Source organism: Odontesthes bonariensis, chromosome 7, assembly GCF_027942865.1.
Source record: "Odontesthes bonariensis isolate fOdoBon6 chromosome 7, fOdoBon6.hap1, whole genome shotgun sequence".
NCBI lineage: Eukaryota > Metazoa > Chordata > Actinopteri > Atheriniformes > Atherinopsidae > Odontesthes > Odontesthes bonariensis.
This window is the reverse complement of record NC_134512.1, coordinates 35,183,961-35,204,694: the sequence shown is the minus strand read 5'-3', so window position 1 is coordinate 35,204,694 and position 20,734 is coordinate 35,183,961. Positions and strand designations below refer to the sequence as shown.

General features: G+C 40.1%; 2 protein-coding genes and 2 long non-coding RNA genes across 5 annotated transcripts in view; 2 read left to right on the top strand and 2 right to left on the bottom strand.

Moving 5' to 3' along the window:
• The window catches only part of il34 (interleukin 34), a 63,720-nt gene extending 51,714 nt beyond the window's left edge, over positions 1 to 12,006 (top strand). For both annotated transcript variants that reach the window (XM_075470681.1, XM_075470682.1), the window contains 2 exons: positions 1,622 to 1,805; positions 5,645 to 12,006. In XM_075470681.1, coding sequence (XP_075326796.1) covers positions 1,622 to 1,805; positions 5,645 to 5,727 — 267 coding nt within the window. In that variant the 3' untranslated portion in view covers positions 5,728 to 12,006. The remainder of the gene's footprint in view (positions 1 to 1,621; positions 1,806 to 5,644) is intronic.
• LOC142384436 (uncharacterized) lies at positions 903 to 1,984 on the bottom strand. Its single transcript, XR_012770058.1, has 3 exons — positions 1,578 to 1,984; positions 1,109 to 1,233; positions 903 to 957 (listed from the first exon to the last, which is right to left on the bottom strand). It is a non-coding gene; the product is annotated as an uncharacterized LOC142384436 (long non-coding RNA).
• On the bottom strand, positions 4,072 to 10,796 carry LOC142384435 (uncharacterized). Its single transcript, XR_012770057.1, has 3 exons — positions 10,659 to 10,796; positions 7,323 to 7,429; positions 4,072 to 4,704 (listed from the first exon to the last, which is right to left on the bottom strand). It is a non-coding gene; the product is annotated as an uncharacterized LOC142384435 (long non-coding RNA).
• A 2,286-nt stretch (positions 12,007 to 14,292) lies between the features above and the next one.
• lonp2 (lon peptidase 2, peroxisomal) overlaps positions 14,293 to 20,734 on the top strand; it is a 46,947-nt gene continuing 40,505 nt past the window's right edge. Inside the window, exon 1 of the mRNA XM_075470679.1 lies at positions 14,293 to 14,813. Within this exon, the coding sequence (XP_075326794.1) occupies positions 14,581 to 14,813 (233 nt within the window). The 5' untranslated portion in view covers positions 14,293 to 14,580. The remainder of the gene's footprint in view (positions 14,814 to 20,734) is intronic.

The following is a 20,734-nucleotide window of genomic DNA, read 5'->3' as shown; positions in this document are numbered from 1 at the left end:
AAGAACTTTAAAATGAAAAGGGCCGAGTAAAAGTTCCGTACCCTTTCCGCAGCAGACAGCAACAGACTTTTACAATAATGAAATAAATAATAAAACGGGTGGTCTGTGGTTTTAGCAGATGCCCCATGTACAGAGGCTATAGTCCTCACTGCAGCTGGCCCCGGTTCGAGTCCTGCATCAGACGGCCCTGTGCTGCGTGTCGTTCCCCCTCTCTCTGCTTCCTGTCTTTCTGAACTTTCCTATCCATTAAAGGCACAAAAGCCCCAAAAAAACATTTTTTATTTTTTATTTTTAATTAAAAGAAATAAATAAAACCTGCGCGATAAAATATTTATCAGCGTTAAATAATTAACGAGTTAACTCGTCCAGCCCTAGTTAAAATAATATAAAAAGCCCTCCTGGACAATTTCTCAGTCATTGACTCCTCACCATTCTCACCATGAACTCCTCTGGATACCAAAGTGTTCTAGAGTCAGATGTGAGGCCGTCTGTCCGACAGCTGAAGCTGGGCTGAAACTGGCTCATCAACAGGACAAAGATCCCAAACACAGCAGCAGATCTACAGCAGAATGTGTGAAAAAGAGAAGAATCAAGGTGTTGCAACGGTCCAGCCAGAGTCCAGACCTCAGCCTGACTGAGATGCTGTGGTGGGACCTTCAGAGAGCTGTGCAGAAACCAGAGCTGCAAACCTCAATGAGCTGAAGCAGCTGGAGAGAAGAGTGGGCCGAGATTCCTCCACAACCAGAGAGAGACTGAGAACGTCCCACAGGAAACCAGCTGCTGGATCAGGGGTTCACTTAGTTTACATTGCATACCTGTTCTTGTTTTACTTGTATTATATAATTTGAATAGATTTAAATACTGTAGATTTAGAGTTTAATGGGTATAATCGCGTTTCTTACTGTTCTAAAACTTGAAAGTCGTTCCTTGTTTGTAAGTTGCTGTGGATGAAAATGCCTACCAAGAAAAAGAGGAAAAACGGGTTATTTTATTTTATTTTTCAAGTACACTTCTGTTCATGTTCATAAAATCATGGGAATTAAGTTTTTGGTTCGGGAAAGCTGAATTCAACAGACAGACCGACACACAAACAGCTCACAAAACATACCCCACAGGGGCCCTCCCGTTGGCATGAGATTAGAGGAAACAGAGTTCGATGCTTTGAATGACATCACACATCATAAATGCCTTTTCTCCCTGGATTCCCAGAGTGGTTGTTGGAAGAGCTCTGGTCTGTGGAATTTATATAGAATGCAACAGCACACTGCCATCATGTTTTCAATCAAGATGAAAACCGTGAAACAGCATTGAGAAAGCAAACTAAACCCTAAAGAAACAGAAACAAATAGTCAACCGATTAACAAAATGTATGTGCACGTAACTCTAAACTATCTCGACTAAAACTAGAGGACTCGCATGCTCAGCCTGGTCATGTGACCATAATGTGAACAAAAGTCTCTGTCTCAGAAAGGAAACAGTTAAAAATGTGGAAGAGTTACTTACTGCTTTTTTTTAAGGACATATAAACGCATCCTCACTTTTCTGAACACCCATAAAACCACTCACATAAAGCCTACCTGACTGTCCCTCAGACAATGCTTGTGTTTTGGTGTGTGTCCAGGTGTTCCAGCAGGAGCTTCCAGAGACAATTCAGGACATTTGGGATCAGTTAACGGAAGAGCCTGACAGAGTGCCGGAGTCCAGCTGGCGACTTGCTTCTCCAAAATCTCTCGTGGACAACTTGTGCCACACCATGTGCTGCCTGTTCAGTGAGTGCTTCACCAGCACAGAAGCTCCACAGGACTGTGAGTATAACAGATAAGACATTTAAACCCCCCCGTAACTGGAAGCGTTGGATGGCTGCCGTATATTATGAGAGAGCAGCACACACTGTAAAATGGGATTAAAGCTAAAACTAAAACAATTCTAATATCAGCCTTAAACTGACTTATTACATTAAGATGTAGCTGGTTTAAGCTGCAGTGTGTCTGCATCCTGTAGCTAACGTCAACATTGTGTCGTAGACTCTGAAACCGCAATCTGCTCCATATGCTTCAAATTGAAGTTGAAGTTGAGGTAAAATTAATAAAAGTTTTTTTTTTTTCTCTCAGAGAACATCTCAAGTTCCAGATTAGTTGTGACAAGCAGAATTTAGTTGGACTGGACACATGCAACCATAAGTCTTGGTTCCTAAGCCCTGCTATGTTGTGAAAGTGTCTTCTCCAGCTCATGATCAAAGCACAGACAATCCTTTGATGCTCTCGGTTGTGCCGGAGCCTTGGCCAAGCCATCTGGACAAATTTTGTGTCTTCATATTCTCACAAATTCATATTTATCTGTAGCCTGACGTACCCGATGGTATGTTGCACAGAACCATCTGGAACTTTGCCATTGGGAAAAAGTTTAGAAAAGGGAGGTGAGCACTTTCAAAAATACATCAAATCAAATCAAAATCAAATCAAATTTATTTGTATAGCACATTTCATTTACAAAACAATTCAAAGTGCTTTACATAAACTAAATGCATTGCAGCAGGGAGTGGAAGAAGCATTAAAAATACATAAAAGAATATAAAGAGAAACAAATAAAAGAATTTAAATGAATTTAAAAACAAGCAACAGTCCAGATAAATTCAAAGATATCGTGCATAGACACATGAGAACAGAAATGTTTTTAACATGGATTTAAAAATGTCTCCATTTGGTGAAAGTTTAATCTCCACTGGCAGTTTGTTCCACTTGTTTGCAGCATAACAGCTAAATGCTGCTTCTCCAAGTTTAGTCTGGACTCTGGACTGGACCAGCTGACCTGAGTCCTTGGATCTAAGAGCTCTGCTGGCTTTATATTCTCTGAACATATCACAGATGTATTTTGGGCCTAAACTGTTCTGGGATTTGTAAACCATCAGCAGGCTTTTAAAATCTATTCTGTGACTGACTGGAAGCCAGAGTAAAGACTTTAAAGCTGCTGTGATGTGTTCAGATCTCTTAGTCCGGGTTAAAAGTCCATTAGCAGCGTTCTGGATGAGCTGCAGATGTTTAATGCTCTTTTTGGGAAGTCCACATGGCATGTGATTGGACGAACCATATCGCACTGTCAATCATCGACCAATGAAATGGAAGCACTATTAGCAAAGTACATTGGAGGGTAAAGTAGGAGATTTAACAGGTGATTTAACTGAAATTATTATTCAGTATTAAGAAATCATAACTTCTAAATGTTCCTATGTGCAAAGTGAAACTTTGCTGTTGTGGCAAATCTCTCTGTAGTTGCCTTTAAAGAAGTTAAGAGAGCGTTCTTTGTGGATTTGTGGATTCACATCACGATGCTAATGCTAATATCCACAAGCTGACACTCGCTCCAAGTCAGAATGTGACAACACTCAGTTCCCATTAGAAAGGCCCTAACATGTGGCGCCCCAACACTTTTTTTATGTTTTGTGCCTCATTCAAGCATAAATCTGGTCAGACAGCCCCCTGAAGGGGCGGCTACTGCCATTCCGACAAGGGAATGTGCGTTACTCAACGGGTAACAGTCCTTTCTTTCTGTTCATGCATTTTACATGTTTTAAGACATGTGTACAGATGTGATACAGTCTTTAAAAGTGTAATTAATGCCTCTCCCCCTCTCTCTCTGCCGGGACGTTTGATAGAAAATTAAGTGTCACCATTCCGACAATTTGAAGCCCATGTCAGACTGGTGAGGTGTCGGAATGGCGGCATGTAACCCCCTGAAGGAGGGATTTAATAAGAAAGGCAAACTCTAAAACTACCTTCAATTCCTGTATTCTAGATGGAGTTTCATCCAAATACGAAGTCACGAAAGGCATATTTTAATAACACTTCCAAAAGGTCACGCTTTTCAAGTTAGCTAAGAAATTTGGAAATAAAAAAAAACAACACCATATCAAACAGAGAGACAATGACTAACAAAGAGGTTGGAGTATCTGAGAAACTTAGGAGGATGTTCTCCAATCAAAAAAGAAAGTAATGCACACATTCTGGACACGGAACGGGTAAAAACGACCATCAAAGAGAGCATCACCTGCCCAACATTACAACGCAGCCTTGACTCTCCTTCCCAGGGGTTTCACAGACCGTTAAACCTTCAATCTTGTGACCAAGATCAGGCTAGTAAACAAATCACAGATGAACTAAATGACCCACAGGATGTGCAGGTGGATCACTGTGACCTCCACAGCTTTTAAACCACCCAGTTAGAGCTGAAGAAGCAAAGTGAGAGTTGAGCAGGACTCTTTATCTGAGAATGTGCCTTTCAGATTAAAAACTAAACTTGCTTGGTTGCATTTCCGTGGATTTTTTGGGGAGAATCTGTTGTCTTAAAGATTTTCAAATGGGGATTTTTAGTCAAACCCGTTCATTTTTGCATATATTTTTGCATTTTTCTATATCAATACAGGGTTTTCCCACATATGCTCGTCACATCAACCGCTTTTTATACTGCAATATTATATCATGAATACATGAGCTCCATATTCCACATATCTGTCAGACACTCTATGTATTATAATTGTTCTTCATACCTATGTTTACAGTGCCTCTAAGGGTTTTTTTTCCCATGCACGTGACTTCACTCATGGTGTAACATACCTTCTTTTTGTAAGTAACTGCAGGCTGAAAACATTCCCCATTTCCCCACGTTTGTACGTCCTCGATTCCTCTCCCTCGTCTTGCATCCTCCCACCTGAGATGTTAGCAGATGAGGAGCCAGGAGTGAGTAATTGAGGGACATTTATTAAAATAATTAAAAATAAAATGAGGCATCCTTGCTTCTTCCTAAAATGATTTTAAGTAAGATTAGCCATCCAACTAAAGAAATGGGAACAAATGATGTGTTTTGTGACAGGCTGCTAGAAACAAAGTGATTAAAGATACAATATCAATTTCTCTCTGCGCTGCAGGACTGAGAGGTTGAGGAGGTCCTTTGTTCCCACAGCCATAAGGCTTTTTAACAGTGACTGCTGAGTTCTTCTCAAATTGATTGATTGATTTTTTTTTATTTAATTTAATTTTTAATTTAATGTTATTTAATTTAATTTAATTTTTTTATTATTATTTTTTTATTTATTTGTTTATTTAGTCATTTATTATTATTATTAGTTAATAGCAATATTTTTTTTACTAGAATTGGTATTATTGTTGTTGTTAATATACAATCATTGTAAATATTTATAATTGTTTTGAGCTACTTGACTAATTTGAATTTCCCCCATTGGGGGATGAATAAAGTATTTTTCTATTCTATTCTATTCTATTCTATTCTATTCTATTCTATTCTATTCTATTCTTTTTAAAGAATAACTTTGAAAGAAAGTCTGGCTGCTTGGAAGAAAATTGACAGAAATGAGGGGTGAATCAATATTTCAGCACAGTACTGTAATTATGCTACTTTAGTTTTTTGTTTTTATAAGATCTGTCTTGTACAATTTATCAACTGTACATTAATATCTGGAAAAAGTAGATTTGCAGATGTTCATTATAGTATTTTAGCACTAATTTGACCTCTAATAAGAGGCTTCCTTTCATTTCTAATTTTAGCAAAGCTTATATCAGCATTTATCTCCCTTAGTGAGAAATAAAGATGTCATTTTTTAATCGGGTTAACTTTGTCATTTGCTTTTCAGACTGTGGAGTTTCCCATTTGAGGAGTGGAAGGAAGACTTCCAACCAGACAGCAGAGAAAGAGCCAGAGGAGCCAGAGGAGTGACGTTCCCCTGTAGACACTGATCAGCATTTAAAATGATCTCCCCTGAGCCACAGGAAGAGGGGTTAAAGAACAGTTCACAGTGAAAGAACATCAACAAGTCTTTCCCAAATGTACCAAACGGAGCCAAGATTGTCGTATTGACTCAAACTCTGGCGAGGCTCCATCAGTGAAAGCGGACAGAAATTGTAGGCTCAGAAACAGCATCCAGGATTACTTTATGAGCACATGGACTTTCTGTGAAGAAGCTTCGTTATAGAATGAGAATGAGATTTATTCATGTCCTCGCACATGATTTAGGACCAAAACGTTCTTTTTTCTGAGATGGATTCTTTAAAAAGGAGCTTAACTTCACCTGTCAGAGGGCTTTTATAGTATTACCATATCTCTGCCAAAAATAACTTTTGATGTGTTCCCATGATCCTTCATGGACTAACAAGAGAAACTACAACTGCTCTTTCAAATGTCATTTAACGACGTTTTACAGGTATGCAGCAGACACCAATTACATAATCAGAAGTTATCAGAAGAGTTTTTTCATTTATTTAAACATTTTCTATACGTCTACCATGCACAAAGAATGAAAAATGTAAGTAGTCAAGCAACATATTTATCTCTGTCTCCAGCTCATCTTTACGATCTCTTGCTCTTTTCCTCAACCACCAGGCTATGAACTGAAAGGTAGAAAACACATGTTGGAAATGATCGTTTGTCTGCTTTGAGGTTTCTAGAGTTTGAACATGCTAGAAATGAATGCACGAAAGGATGAAATCTGAAACCTGTGTCTTTATATACCTGACAAGTGTTGAGAGGGTCTAGCCCAACATGCAAATCTGAATCTTTCAAGCTGTTTTATTCCAACATATTCAGTATTACCTGCCTTTTCTGTCCGAGACGGCCAAACTTTTCTATTTCTTTGCACTTGTGCATTTAAAACCGCTGACTGCGGTGAATTGACTATCATCAGTCATCTTGCTGCTTTGCAATGATCTGCTCCCAATGCCAGCAAGCCACCCCCAGCAGTACAGTGTGGGAAAGCTTTTCAGGAAAGGCTCGAGTAGCACATAAAAGACCCAAAGCCATTGGCCTGGCCTCCAAACTTATGCAATGGGATATCAAAAAGACACGCTGGCACAAGCTTGATCCAAAGGTTCCAAAGGATTAGCTGCCAGCTCGAGGTGATTTACTGCATAGGAAAAAGTCCATGTTTCTGAGGGGTTAGAGGTGCTGGCTGCATGGTGTGCACCTACAGGATACAGGTTCTGTAAGGCTGATCAGTGCATTAAGCAGGACTCACCAGGACATATTTCAGGTTTTGATTATCTAATTTCTGGTTTCTTTTTTGACTTGGGTGACAACATGCGCTGCCTAACTGAATCATGGGTCAGCTGCTTAACTTTTTTGCCTCGCTTGTGCTAGAAAGTTGAGAAAAGTTCAAGCTTTGTTTCCAGAAACCGTCTGGGAAGAAAAAGGCAGTAACTTTCCAACATTTACGATCAAGTGATTGGATGAAGTTTTTACGACTATAACCAGAGAACCTTTAATGTCACTGGGAATCGAGCAGAAACTTTGAATCAAGCTTAAAAAAAAAAACTCACTTAAACCTGAGTGCTGAAGTAAAACCAAAGTTGCCAGATCACATTGCCTTCTCACGTCCTCACAGCAGCCTGGTTTCCATTCGCCAGCAAAGTAAATCTGAAACGATCTTTTAAAAACACACAACAAAAGAAATACGAGTCGTGCATGTTTCTGGTTTGAAATGGTTTGAAATTATAAAATTCCCTAGGTGCAATAGGCTACATCGCTTGTGGGTGTAATTCAGGAGAAGAAGTAATTGTAACCACAAACTAGAAAGAGCTGTTCCTGCGAAACAGCAGTGAGAAAGCTGAAAATAGTGAAAATTTAGCATAAAGATATTAGTAGAAGCTTCAAAAGGCCTGAGAGGTATTTTTGAAAGGAGCTGGTTGAAGGCAGAAAACTACAGAAAAGAGAAGAAAAATGCAAAACAAAAAGTCAAAACATTCAGAAAGAAGAGACACAATGCAGAAAAATTAATAGAAAGTCATTTGCTGAAGTTTCAAAAGGTCTGAAAGGTATTTTTTAAAGGAGCTGGAGCTGGATGAAGACACAAAACTATAGAAAAGAGAAGAAAAAAGGCTAAAAGCTTTGGCAGTTGGGAGGTCCTGCCGTGATTCAGAGGCTTCTAATTAAAAAAGTAAAGATCTGAAAGGCTGTAACAGCATTCTCACAATTAACTTTATGGAGAAAAAAAAACAACAACTGTGGCGGACATCCACAAGAGGAAAATGGAGAGTGTTCTGATTGAACTGAATTGGTTTCATCTCTGGGAATAGCTTGGATGTTATATCATGTCTGGTAATGATAATACATCCTTTCCCACTCAGGTTTTCTTTGAAATAAGTAATAACCACCTCAAGCGTATCGTATTCACATCCTCTAAACCCGACTAATTCAACACTCCTTGTGTAGTTATTTTCCTCTGTTTTGTTGTCTTCCGCAGGAAAACATTTCTCTCTTCCTTTTTTCCTTCTCTGCGGCGAGTCATTGATGTTTTTCTTCTCTTTTCAAAAGTCTTCACGAGTCATGTAGCCGACCTTGTTTGGTTTAAAAAATTAAGATGATAGGAGGAGATGATATTTCTCACATTAAGGCGGAAACATCGGGCTACTTTTGAATGTAATGGTTTAAAGAACCGTAACATGGCCGCATAATTATCTGTAGACTGGGGCGGAGAAACCTTTACACATGCAGCTCAGAGCGTTTATTGCACTTAATAAAAATACAAACAGCTGACGTGTGGTCAATAATAATAAAGCACGCCTGCTTTTGGACATGCTGTTGATAATCTGTCACAGTTCCACTGAAAACATTAAACTTTTGTAGCCTTCTTCAGAGTTCTACAGCACCCAACAAACTGTTTAAAAAAAAATATATGTTTGGCCTCAAAGAAAGTTTTTAAATTGCTTTTCTAACTTAGAACCTGCATGTAATCATCTCCGCTTAAAGCTGTCAATTTTGCGTTGTTTATTGAACATCCAGCGTGGCCAAGCCAAAACAGTGAGATTTAATACTGGACTGCAGTGTATTGTGGTCGTGTTGGCGAAGCGGTTCAGTCGGTACAAGAAATGAGAAAATGCAGAACACCTGGGCTGATAATGAGCAGCTGTGTCGAGGCTGATTTAGTAGCAAAAGAAAATGTGATTGAAAGCATGATTATTTCCATTCCAGCAATTCATCTTGGTGGTATTTAAGCTAACTCTTAAGCTCTAAAGCACAGCTGACATTAAACCCAACAGCAATATGTAATTGTTTTGGCTGGTGTCCTTCATCTTCACTTGTTACTTGACTGAAATAGTAAATTTCCTAAAGCTGATGAGACCAATCAAAGGAAGAAAAGTAGATAGCGTGAATGAGTAGGTTCGGCCACTTGTGCCATCAGAACAGCCGCGGTGAACCTTGCTTTTCCTACAGGCCTCTGTTTTACACGTTCACGTGGTACTCAAATGATTTCTCTTTTGAGTAATTTGCTTTCTGCTTAAATACAAGCTTTAAAAAAAGGATCAGATTTTCACAGAAGCCCTTGGAAGAAGTGAAAAGAACCCAGAAAAAAAACAAATAGGGTGAGATTATTACATTTGGTCATTCGTTTGTTTCGGAAATGTATCCAATATTACATATTTATGAGTGGCAAAAATATCTCGACCCCTGCTGTGTCACAATAAGTGCAGCTAAACTTCTCCAGTAACTTTTCATCAGTGCTGCACATCAGCTTTGAAGAATTTGGTTAATTCTTCAGCAAATAAAAGCTTCAGCGTTGGATGTTCTCAAGTTAAATGTGACCACAGGTCCTTCCTCAGCTTTTCTTTTAAAGATGCTTATACAGTAAGATGCGGTGTATACAGTAGGTTGCATTCTTAGTGGTTATAATTCAGTAAAAGAAGTAGTTAACCTCACCAGAAACGAACCTCAAGGAGTAAAAAACAACAACTGTGGTGGACACCCACAAAAGGGAAAATGAAGAGAACAACGAGTGTTAAATGATATCTGGGAAGATGCCAGTCAGTCATACGGGTTTACTGTTTGCCGGCTCAGACAGCCGGGGGTTCACATAATTTTTTTTTTAATAAGATGTTCCTGTTCCTCCTCATGTGCATCAAGCCATTAGTATATTTACAAATCAATCGTATTTAATTCACAGATTTTTTTAGAAGTCTTTGGTTTAATTCAGAATCCATTGTCCCATAGATAATTGTCAAGGCATCCTGACCAAATCCGACTTTGTTAAATCCCTGTTTGGACGCATATGGAGCCAGAATGTGCAGCGCGTTTTAAGTCTTTCAAATTATTGTTTTTTTTACCCATTTTTGGTGTGTTATACCTTTCTATCATAGCTCACTGTTCTTTAAAACAAACAAACAAACAGAAAAAACAGCGACTCCAACCCGCTCACACCTGATTGGTCAATTAATTGATTTGAATATTTTCTAATTAAATACAAGTCTTATCGGTTCACATCCTAATGCCACTCAAAAATATGTAATATTAGAGTTATTTTGCTCAATAAATAAACTACTAAGCTACTACAATTAACTTTGAGTTGATTGTTTAATTTGATTGTATGGATCCACTTTTAGGACTCGTGTGAACATCTTGTTCAGGTAATATTTGCAGAAATATAACAGACCCTAATAGATTCCCAAATTGTCAAAATACATGGCCTTCTTCTTAAAAAAAAAATCTGAATTATTGACAGGAGAAGAAGCAAGACATCTAACTTCCAACAAACAAAATGCATTTCCACTTGATGGGTTCATTCCTTCAGATTCAGTCTCAGAGGAAGTTTTAAAGTGAAGGAAATTCATTTAAACATAGACATTCTTGGATGTTAATCAGAGAGAAAGGCGCTACATTACCAGCAGGGATTGCACAGTTTAAATCCACCATCTTTGATATCTTTAAGCTTGGTCTTATTGATCTTAAAATGGACTTTTTGCAGTGTTGGATAGTCGGGAGGCTCAAGGCTATTTGTTCACCGCTGCATGAACTCACTGTTTTTCTAAGCATGTTGTTTTTGCATGTGAGTCGCAGTGGTAGGGACTTTAACTTGAGGCACATGATTCATTTCCTGTAAATCCTGTCAAGCTGGTTTGGTCATTTCATGGTGTAACTTTACCTTAAGCCCTCGTTACTATTTGGCCTACTTTGTTTGTCATTTCACACAATTTGAGCAAGAGTTGGTTGAAGAAACACCCTGAAAATTCCTGTTAAAAAAGGAAAAACCTGGTCATGTTTCATGGTAGCTATCAAGAGTTTCTTTCCACTTGTGCAATTTGGATTACATGTTATTGTAACTGATGTGCTTTTTGACTAAATCATTGGTACAACGTGGATTTGAACGTCCAAATTACGTCACACTCAGTTAGAAATGTTTTTGTTTTTTTTCAAAATTTGCATTACATTAAATGGTATTTATTTGTGCAATTTAAAAAAATCTGTTAAAAATCTGTTGAAACCTGAGTTACATGCCCAAATGAATTAAATATCTATTTGGGACAGCTTTCTGTTTGTATACGAGTTAAAGCTGCAGTTCATGCTGTCAGTGTTGACATCCCATAATATAGACACAAAGCCTTGTAAATTTAACTACAGGTATGTTAATTTTACAAGGCTTAGCCTACATTGCTAGTTGTTGTAATTCAATAAAAGAAGTAGTTAACCTAAACCGGAAACAAACCTCAAGGATTGAATATCTATTTGAGACAGCTTTCTGTTTGTATACGAGTTAAAGTCTTGACATCCCATAATATAAACACGAAGCCTTGTAAATCTAACTGTGTTACCCACCTGGAGGGGGGATGCTGATGGTCAGTTATGTTTTATGTATACAGCAAAAAGAAAACTTGGTTTCGATCTGCAAAAGGAGGTCTACAATGATGTGCCAAATATTTGGTTTTATTTCTTTAATTTCATAAAGTGTATTTTTCCTATGCTTTATCAGTCATATGTAACTGTATGGTTGTCATGTTGTAACCACAGGAGCAGCTTACAGTGTATTCAGTGATCCTCTGTGTTGATAATAAGAAACATTCCCCACAGCAGCATGGCAACGAGAGAGAGAGAAAACTGCAAAAACATGGATGCTTTGTTGTCTGTGGTCTGCACAAAGATTTTACAAACAGATTTTTTTATACACAAGATATTGAATATTTATTTTTTGGAAATGTATAATGTGACGATACTATGTGACGATACTTTTATGAAAGAAATACAAAAATAAATCATTATTTTTTATCAACTAAATCTGGGCCCAGTGTGTGTCATCATTTCTGAAGAGAATATTTAAAAAAGGCTCCGACTGTTCAGATGATCTTTGTTTTAATCCTAACCAGATGAGTTTAGATCTGTAAAATATACTGGATTATTAAAAGATCACTTGTATATCTACAGTCATGTCAAAAACAATGTGGACCCTCTTTATATCTATGGTTTTTATGTATCGGGATTTAAAGAAATATATTTAAAAAGTCATCTGGTCATTACTTGGTTTTAGAGATATATAAATACAACTTGAGATGAAAAATAACACGTAACTTATTAAACTGTGTCGTTGTTTATGAAACAAAAACTCAGACAAAATGCAGAAGAAGTGTGTGAAAAACTAAGTGAACCCTTATTGCTTCCACAGGAATTAAGAGGGTAAGTAGCAGCCAGATGCTGCTGATCAATGCTCTGATTAACTGATCATCAGTCAATGTGAGCAGCTCTATAAAAGCAGAAGTTCTGTCAGTTTGCTGCTCTGCAGCATTCAGGTGTGTGTTAACACAATGCCAAGGAGGAAAGACATCAGCAATGATCTCAGAGAAGCAGCTGTTGCTGCTCATCAACCTGGGAAGGGTTATAAGGCCGTTTCCAAACTATCTGGAGTCCATCGTTCTACAGAGAGAAAGATTATTCACAGGTGGAAAACATTCAGGACAGCTGTCAATCTTCCCAGGAGTAGACGTCCCAGCAAGGTCACCCCAAGGTCAGAAACCCAAGAGCTACATCTCAGACTCTGCAGGCCTCAGTCAGCATGTTAAAGGTTAAAGGTCATGACAGCACAGTTAGAAACAGACTGAACAGGTGTGGCTTGTGTGGAAGGGCTGCAGGAGAAAGCCTCTTCTCTCTAAAAAGAACATGGCAGCACAGCTTAGGTTTGCAAAGCTGCATCTGAACAAACCACAAGACTTCTGGAACAATGTCCTTTGGACAGAGCAGACCAAAGTGGAGATGTTTGCTCATAATGCACAGCAGCACGTTTGGAGGAAACCAAACACAGCATATCAGCACAAACACCTCACACCAGCTGTCAAGCACGGTGGTGGAGGGCTGATGATCTGGGCTGGTTCTGCAGCCACAGGACCTGGGCACCTCGCAGTCACTGAGTCCACCATGAACTCCTCTGGATACCAAAGTGTTCTAGAGTCAGAAAAAGGCTTCTAACTCAAGGGATGAACCAGTGCAGTGTCCACACATAACAGACAACTTAGCAAAAAAGCCATTTTAAATTGGATCTTTCGGCACTTTGTTCCCAGCAGCCTGTCACAGAGACACATCATTTGTTCCCATTTCTTTAGTTACATTTGTGAAAAACAGTCTGACAGACAGAAAACAGGATTTCTGCAGCAACAAGGTGATTCCCAAAGAGCTGTTAGCTGAAAACTTGGCATATCTCAGCATGGTGTGCAGTGTGTCCTTAAAACATTTGAGGAAACTGGACAAGTGGAGGACAAAAGAAGAAGTGTCAGGCCTAAAGAACTATCTACAGCAGATGAACAGGATCTGAAAGTGATGTCCTTAAGAAAGAGGAAAAACTCCAGCAAAGACCTGACACAGGAGCTGAGAGATGCATCTGGACCTTCAGCTGATCCATCTGCTGTTGGCCCAAGCCTCATCAGAAATGGGCTCCATGGAAGGGTGGCTGTCAGGAAGCCGTTCTTAAGGAAGGGAAACAGGGAGAAAAGGCTGAGCTGTGCCAAAGGACACAAGAAGTGGGCTGAAAATCAGTGGCAGCAGGTCTGATGGAGGGATGAATCCTCCCCAGAGCCTGGAGCTCAACATTACTGAAGCAGTGTGGGGTCATGTTGGCAGAGAACGGAACAAAAGGCAGCCCACATCCAAAGAAGAGCTTTGGGACGTCCTTCAAGAAGCCTGGAGAACTATTCCTGAAGACTCCTTAAAGAAAGGACAGAAAGCTCGTCTGAGAGGGTTCAGGCTGTGTTGGAGAATAAATTACTTTCAGCCTCATTAGGAGTGTGCAAACTCTTTTTTTTTTTGCCTCATAGACTATATTTCCATGTTAGTTTGCTCCCTGCACTTATATCCTGTTTTTCTGGAAATATATAAAGAAATCAAATTAATAATTTTCCACTGTATCATTATATTATTATTACATTCACCCTCATTTTCAAAGGAATCTCCAATCATTTGATGTCAATTCTGTGATCTCCATGACTCATTTAGCTATTTCGCGTTGTGGTATTTTGTCCCTTTGCGTTTGCCGTATCAAAGAGAATAGAGGAAGTTGGGTAAATGAAAAATTGTGAAATAAAAATCTTAATCTGGGGATAAAGAATAGCTTCGCTTTAAATAAAGACAACATGAACATGTTCTTCGTGTTTTTTTTTCTTCCGGTAATTAACTCTTTGTTTTGGGTCGTTGGTGAGAAACTTGTTTTGAAAGTACTTCCCGGAAGTCGCCCGTTCACGCTCAGCTGACCTGTTAAACGCAAACACAGCTGCGTGTTTGCAGGATTTGTGTCATAACGGTGACCGACCGTCCTCCAAACTTTGAACAATGGCTTCAGGCGGCGGAATTCAGATACCGAGCCGCCTTCCGCTCCTGCTGACCCACGAAGGAGTGCTCCTCCCGGGCTCCACCGTCAGGCTCAGCGTGGACTCTCCGCGGAACATGCACCTGGTCAGTCAGCGGCTGCTGAAGGGGACCTCGCTGAAAAGCACCATCATAGGAGTGATTCCCAACACCAGAGACGCCGAGCACGACACCGACGACCTCCCCACGTTGCACAAGTAATACACATTTAGCTGTTTAGCTGGATAAAATGGTGAAAAGTTGGTCGTTTTCCTTAGTTTTATAAGGCGGTGGGGGTGTTGTTGTTGTTTGGAGGTGTGACAGCAGCTAGCAGGGACCCCTCAGACTGTCAGCTGGTAGATTAAAAAATATATATTATTCATTGAGTTGGGCACTTCATGTTTCCAGTGGCCGTATCTCAGACTTGCATTTATAAAATCAACCATCTGTGCAGTGTAAAACACTAATGGGGGAAATACCACCATTATTCCTTTGGCCTTATAAGATTTTATTACTCTGAAATCCCTTTTCTGAATGTGGGAGATGCAGAGCAACACTAAGTTCAGATAACAATGTTTTTTTTAAATCCGTTGGTGAGGTTTCCCTTCAGAATACACACCAATCAGACCTTTTTTCTCCACTCTCTCGTCACAGTGACATTTTTAAATGTATTTTGCACATCACTTTCTTCAAATGCAACCAATGTGATTTATTCCGGAACATTCTGGCATTTACACTGTGACCTTGCAGTCAAAAAACAATCAGGCAAACGGAGGAGTGGACTTTAGACTTTTATCAGCAGCCGGGCTGGTTACTCAGTTGCTGTTGAAGAGCTCTGGATGGTTTGTCCTCCGAACAGCCTCAAAAACTGGAAAACAGAAATGTTACCCAAAGATAAACTGAGCATCCAATGATCTGTCAGGCGTTTGCATGCCCAGAACAGGCAGCGGGGGGGTTTAAATAAGGTTTAGAGTAGATCTCAAACGGATCCTTTGAAACACTTTGAACTGAATGAGGGTAAAGAGGCTTTTGCAGAGGATGTGGGGGGTGCCTAGCTCCACTTTAAACCTCTTCATTGGGTGCACAACTTTAGCGTCTCGCTCTGGGCAGCACGAGGTCGGACATGCCGTCCCGAGGCTGACATAATTTCAACTTCAGTGCATCTGTGATGACATGTTGACACATTCAGTCATTCAGGGAATCTGGTAAATCTCAACAAATCACCCACCTCAGACACACTGTCAGATGCTCTAAAGAGTGATCAGCTGACTACACTTGATCTAAATTTTGGTGTCTTGGTACGACTCTTCTAGCCTGGCGACGCCATCCTATGTACTTCCGCCCAAAGATTTTGACTCCGCACATAGTCTGGCCAAATCCCCCTACCTCGGTTCGCTCAGTGTTTTGCCAATCAGCAAACAGTTGCGAGTGGTGACGCAGAACTCACGCGCGGAGTCCATTGTAGTCCATATAATTGTAGTTCAACCGCAGCGGAAATAAACATGGCGACGGAAGAACGCTAGAAGCTATCCATGAAGTCGTCTCAACTCTGGAGAGCATTACACAATTAAAACAAGAGCAAGAGGAATGCCTCGTCAATTTTGTTAGTGGCAAGGATGTCGTAGCTCTCCTTCCAACTGGCTTTGGGAAAAGTTTGATTTATCAAATGGTACCGGTATAATGAACGCGGATGTGGGAAGCGTGATTCGCGAGCTAGAGCCTCGCGAGAGTAAGCATGAACCTCGGCGCATAACCAACGTCATTTCTAAACATTATGATTGGTTAAGGGAACTCCGTTACTCCAATGAATTTAAGTTTCTGGGTAAGGTCCCGCCCTCCATGGAAACGGATTCCTATTGGGTTTTTCCAGACTGTTTGACGGAGTCAACAGTCGGCTTTCGCCCAGGCTACGACTCTTCCCCAGCAGGCTGTCAAATTAGATCCCACTCAGAGCTGTAAGCAGGTGCAGCTCCTTAACTCCCGTCCTTCTTCCTCAGTAAAAGTCATACCAGGAAGAATTTGCAGAATCTCTCTGTGGCTAAAAGGCCTGACTTTGTGCTTTACCCCTGAAAGGATAAACTATTTTAAGTTTTGTTACTTGGAGCAAAGTCGCATGGAAGTGATTCATGGGATGTATTAGAGATGGGAATTGATAAGATTTTTACGATTCCAATATAATCAATATCATGGCCCGAGTAATTTAACTCTTCCCTGCTCTGGTGAAAGGAGAAGCTAGAGGTAGATGTGAACTGGAGGTAGTACTGCCAGCCTCTGGCTCTGAGCCACTCAGACTCTGTCTCTAATAGCAGGTTTTAAAATGACGCTAACATAATAGGCAGTGTTAGTTAGTTACCTGCAGTGTTAGCCGAGGACATGCTAACGTTGCTGCTGCTGCTGGGTTGAGATTCACCAACTTAAGTCCGGAGCGGATCGAAAACGCGACATTCATTAATAGTTATTGCATGCTGTGTGCGCAAATGTTTCTGCATGTTGGTAGTACTGCAAATTCCGGACTATAGAGCGTACCTGAATATAAGCCGCACCCTTTAATTTTAGAAAAAGAAAATCCATTTTGTACTTGTTTAGGCCGCACCGGATTATAAGCCGCAGGTGTCCACATTGTAATATGAGATATTTACACACAAAGATGTTATACGTGAGGATTTTTAAACTTTTAATTAAATGCTTATGATAACATAAACAAATACATACTGCAAATGCTTTTTTTTCGAACAGTGCCTGTAACACTGACGGTTTTAAGTATAATACCTATCGGTAACGCACAAATACGTGGCGTAAATGCTTTTTTTTTTTCGAACAGTGCCTGTTACACGGCTGGTAAATTTTTTTTAAAAAGACAGTAGCCTACCACCATCGATTCATTGATGCCAACACGTGCAGCAGCTCTGTTTCCTCCTTCGACAGCCAGATTGATCGCCTTTATTTAAAAGCTGCATCATATGCATTTCTTCGTTTGTTTTCCATGTTGAGGGTGAGTACAAATGACCGATTTACAATCAGTTAGTAGTGTAAGTGTGTTTGATTTTCATTGGACCACTGTGAACTATTTGTTCATTTTATTGGTCTAATGTTAAGTGGCAAAATGTTTTTGGCGGCATGAAAAAAAAGAAAATAAGAAATATTAGCCGCACCGGATTATAAACCACGGTGCTCAAAGCCGGGGAATAAAGTAGCGGTTTATAGTCCGGAATTTACTGTATTTCCTCCCTTTGGTGAAATATCCACTTTGCAAGTTGTCCTGTTGATGTGTAACCAAACTTTCGAGCGTCAGTACCGCTTGGCCGCCATGTTTACTGTTGACTGCTGGCTGCACTGGACGTCATTCGCGCCCACTAGAATTGATAAGGGAATCGTTTGCGAAATTGGCAAAAAATTCCAAGGAATTGAAACACTGGGAACCTGTTTTCAAAAAGAACCGGTTTTCGATTCCCATCCCTAGGATGTAGTGCTGGGCGGTATGACCAAAAATACATATCACGGTATTTTTTCATGGTATCACGGTTTCACGGTATATCACGGTATTTTTTTTTTCATGCATAACTAGGTGTTCACAGCATTTTCTACAGATTGAGAACTAAATATTAAAATTCTTCAAAATAATTCCTTCGTTAATAATTGGTCACACAGAACTATATTGTATTAATATTCACATCTTCATTGTAAACAAATTAATAAAATAGCTAATTACACTGGTCGGACTGTTCAGCTCTATTTCAGACTGATACCTCCGGTTCAGGCTGCTCCTCATCCTCAACACGTCTCTTTTTCAATCACGGAAAATATTTTTCTGGATTGAAGCAGCAAACATTCAGTGTAAGAGTTTAAAAAACCTACTTTATTTGATTCACAGCTGCTAGTGTTTAGACCTCGACAACCCAACTACATTTTTTTTTTTTACGGCAAACTTGCGACTAGTTAACTTTATAAAGAAGGCGTAATCGCTTGTTTGCTATGGGTCGGGTCGGGACGGGACAACATTGTATTAGAAATATAAAATATTTTTACAGGACTTTTTAATGGGAGCTAATCTAACGCGGCGCTGAAGCTAGCAAGCTTCCATGCTTCCCAGGCATGATCTCGCGGCGGTGTCACACCGTGACGTCAAAATGACGTTTCAGGTCTGGCGCTTCCCTTGAAAAGACGGCGCAGCGCGTTGTCGTGCGCGAGTCGATTTTTGTTACTTGGCGGCGCCGAGCACAACGAACCGGATGGACTGTTGTGAGACCAGGCTCAGTGAGGAGGTGCGTTTGTACAGGCAGCTGTACGAAACTGCAGTGAAACAGCACAGGGAGCACGTAAACTCCCCAAACTGGTGGACAGAGATTGGCAGAACTTTGGGGAAAGAGGGAGAGTTCTGTAAGAATGTGTGGAAGAAGCTACGGGACAGATACGTGAAGGCAAAGAAGAGGGCAGAGACCCCAAGTGGCGATGCCGGGGGCTTCAAACCTTCACCTCTTTTAACTGAATTAAAAAATTAAAATGATCCGAAAACTGCAGCAGTATCATTAATGACAGTATTCTTGCTCTTGACAGCGGCATTGTTTTCCTCTCCACTTTCGTGCTTGTAGAGTAGAGGTAACCTTAACGTAGCAGCGCCACCTCTGTGACGGAGAAAATTGCAACTACTGGCGCGCAACGACTTGCGCCACTATATAGGGTCCTATGGCGGGCACGAACTCGTGACGTCATCAACACCGCTCGCGCGAGCGGACGCAGCAACCATGCTAGAGCCTTAACGAATACCAGTATTTTTTAAATGGTGTTAAAAATAGAGAGTAAACATGCGTGTTTAGAAGCGCAACACTGAAAAGGGTCCCGTCTCAAACAATGTCGCGCGACGCAGCGTTCCCCCCCCGTTGTGTAATCAAATACACCGGTATGGCGGTATATTAAAAATTCATATCATAACGAAATTATAAAGCGGTATTCGGTGTGAACCGGTATACCGCCCAGCACTACTAGGATGTATAAAGATCACATGTTGGTATTCTACCCCTCCCCAGTTTTAACCCCAGTGTATGGCTTTGCATTCTAACAGATGTTAAAAAGTACCAGAATTACCCGTAGAAACCGCCCCAGCAGCACTATGTCTGCACTAACTGTTACACCAGAAGTAATTTTAGCGTGTGTCTTTTTAAATGTTGATCAAACCTTTATTTCAGATTTATCAACTTTTGCTTATTTCTCACCACATAACAGAGGTTGGTAAAAGGTGAAGGTGAAATTAATACGAGATTAGTCTCCTCGTCAAAAAAACTTTCAAGACAATGTCGCTCACTCTGGCTCCGTGTGCATCCAAATGTATTGATCACAACCCAACAAAGGGGAAATGGAAAAGGTGTAACATGAATAAATGAAGTTAAAACAAGAGAAAGACCATTTTAGAATATATGGATCATGGAAATGTGAAACTAGATTAGATTCCGTGTGTTCTATTTGATTTTTTTCCTTAACAAATTTATCTTTTTGTGGCACTCCTGACGCTCTATGATTTCAAACACTTTGGTTAGAAATGACTGATCTAAACTCTGCTCCAGAGTTGGCACCTAAACGCTGCATCAGGATTTTTTCTCTCATCCTAAACAGATGGATCAAAGCGTCCGGAAAAAATTTCTGAGGAGAAAGAAAAGAATCAGGTACCCCTGACATTATTGTTGTAAAGCAAAGTAATGTGACACAGATGTGAGGGAAAAGAGGGGTTCGATCTGGGGTATGAAATCAGTTTTCCAGATAATAGGCCTCCAATTGTCTTTTATTTTGAGCTCATCATCTTCAGAAGCCGTATTAGATACAGCTCCATCCATCAGATATAATCTGATATAATGTCTTTGGACAACTGGAAGCAGGAAACATACCAGATGGAACCTTTTACAACTGAAAAATAACTTCTCTTTTGCTAAAACTAATACAGAGGCTTTGTGGTGAAAACACACCAACACAGCTGCCGGTTGATGAGTTACAGAAGGTAACCGGTCAGCTAGAAAGCTTCAGCTAACAAAGCAACGAGGTGCAAACGGGAGGTTTGTTTGAGACCTGAGCTGCTGACAGAAGCTGTTTGAACTCCTCAGCGCCAGAGATTTTAAGGAGGAAGTGTTGACAATTCTGTCAGGACTTTTTC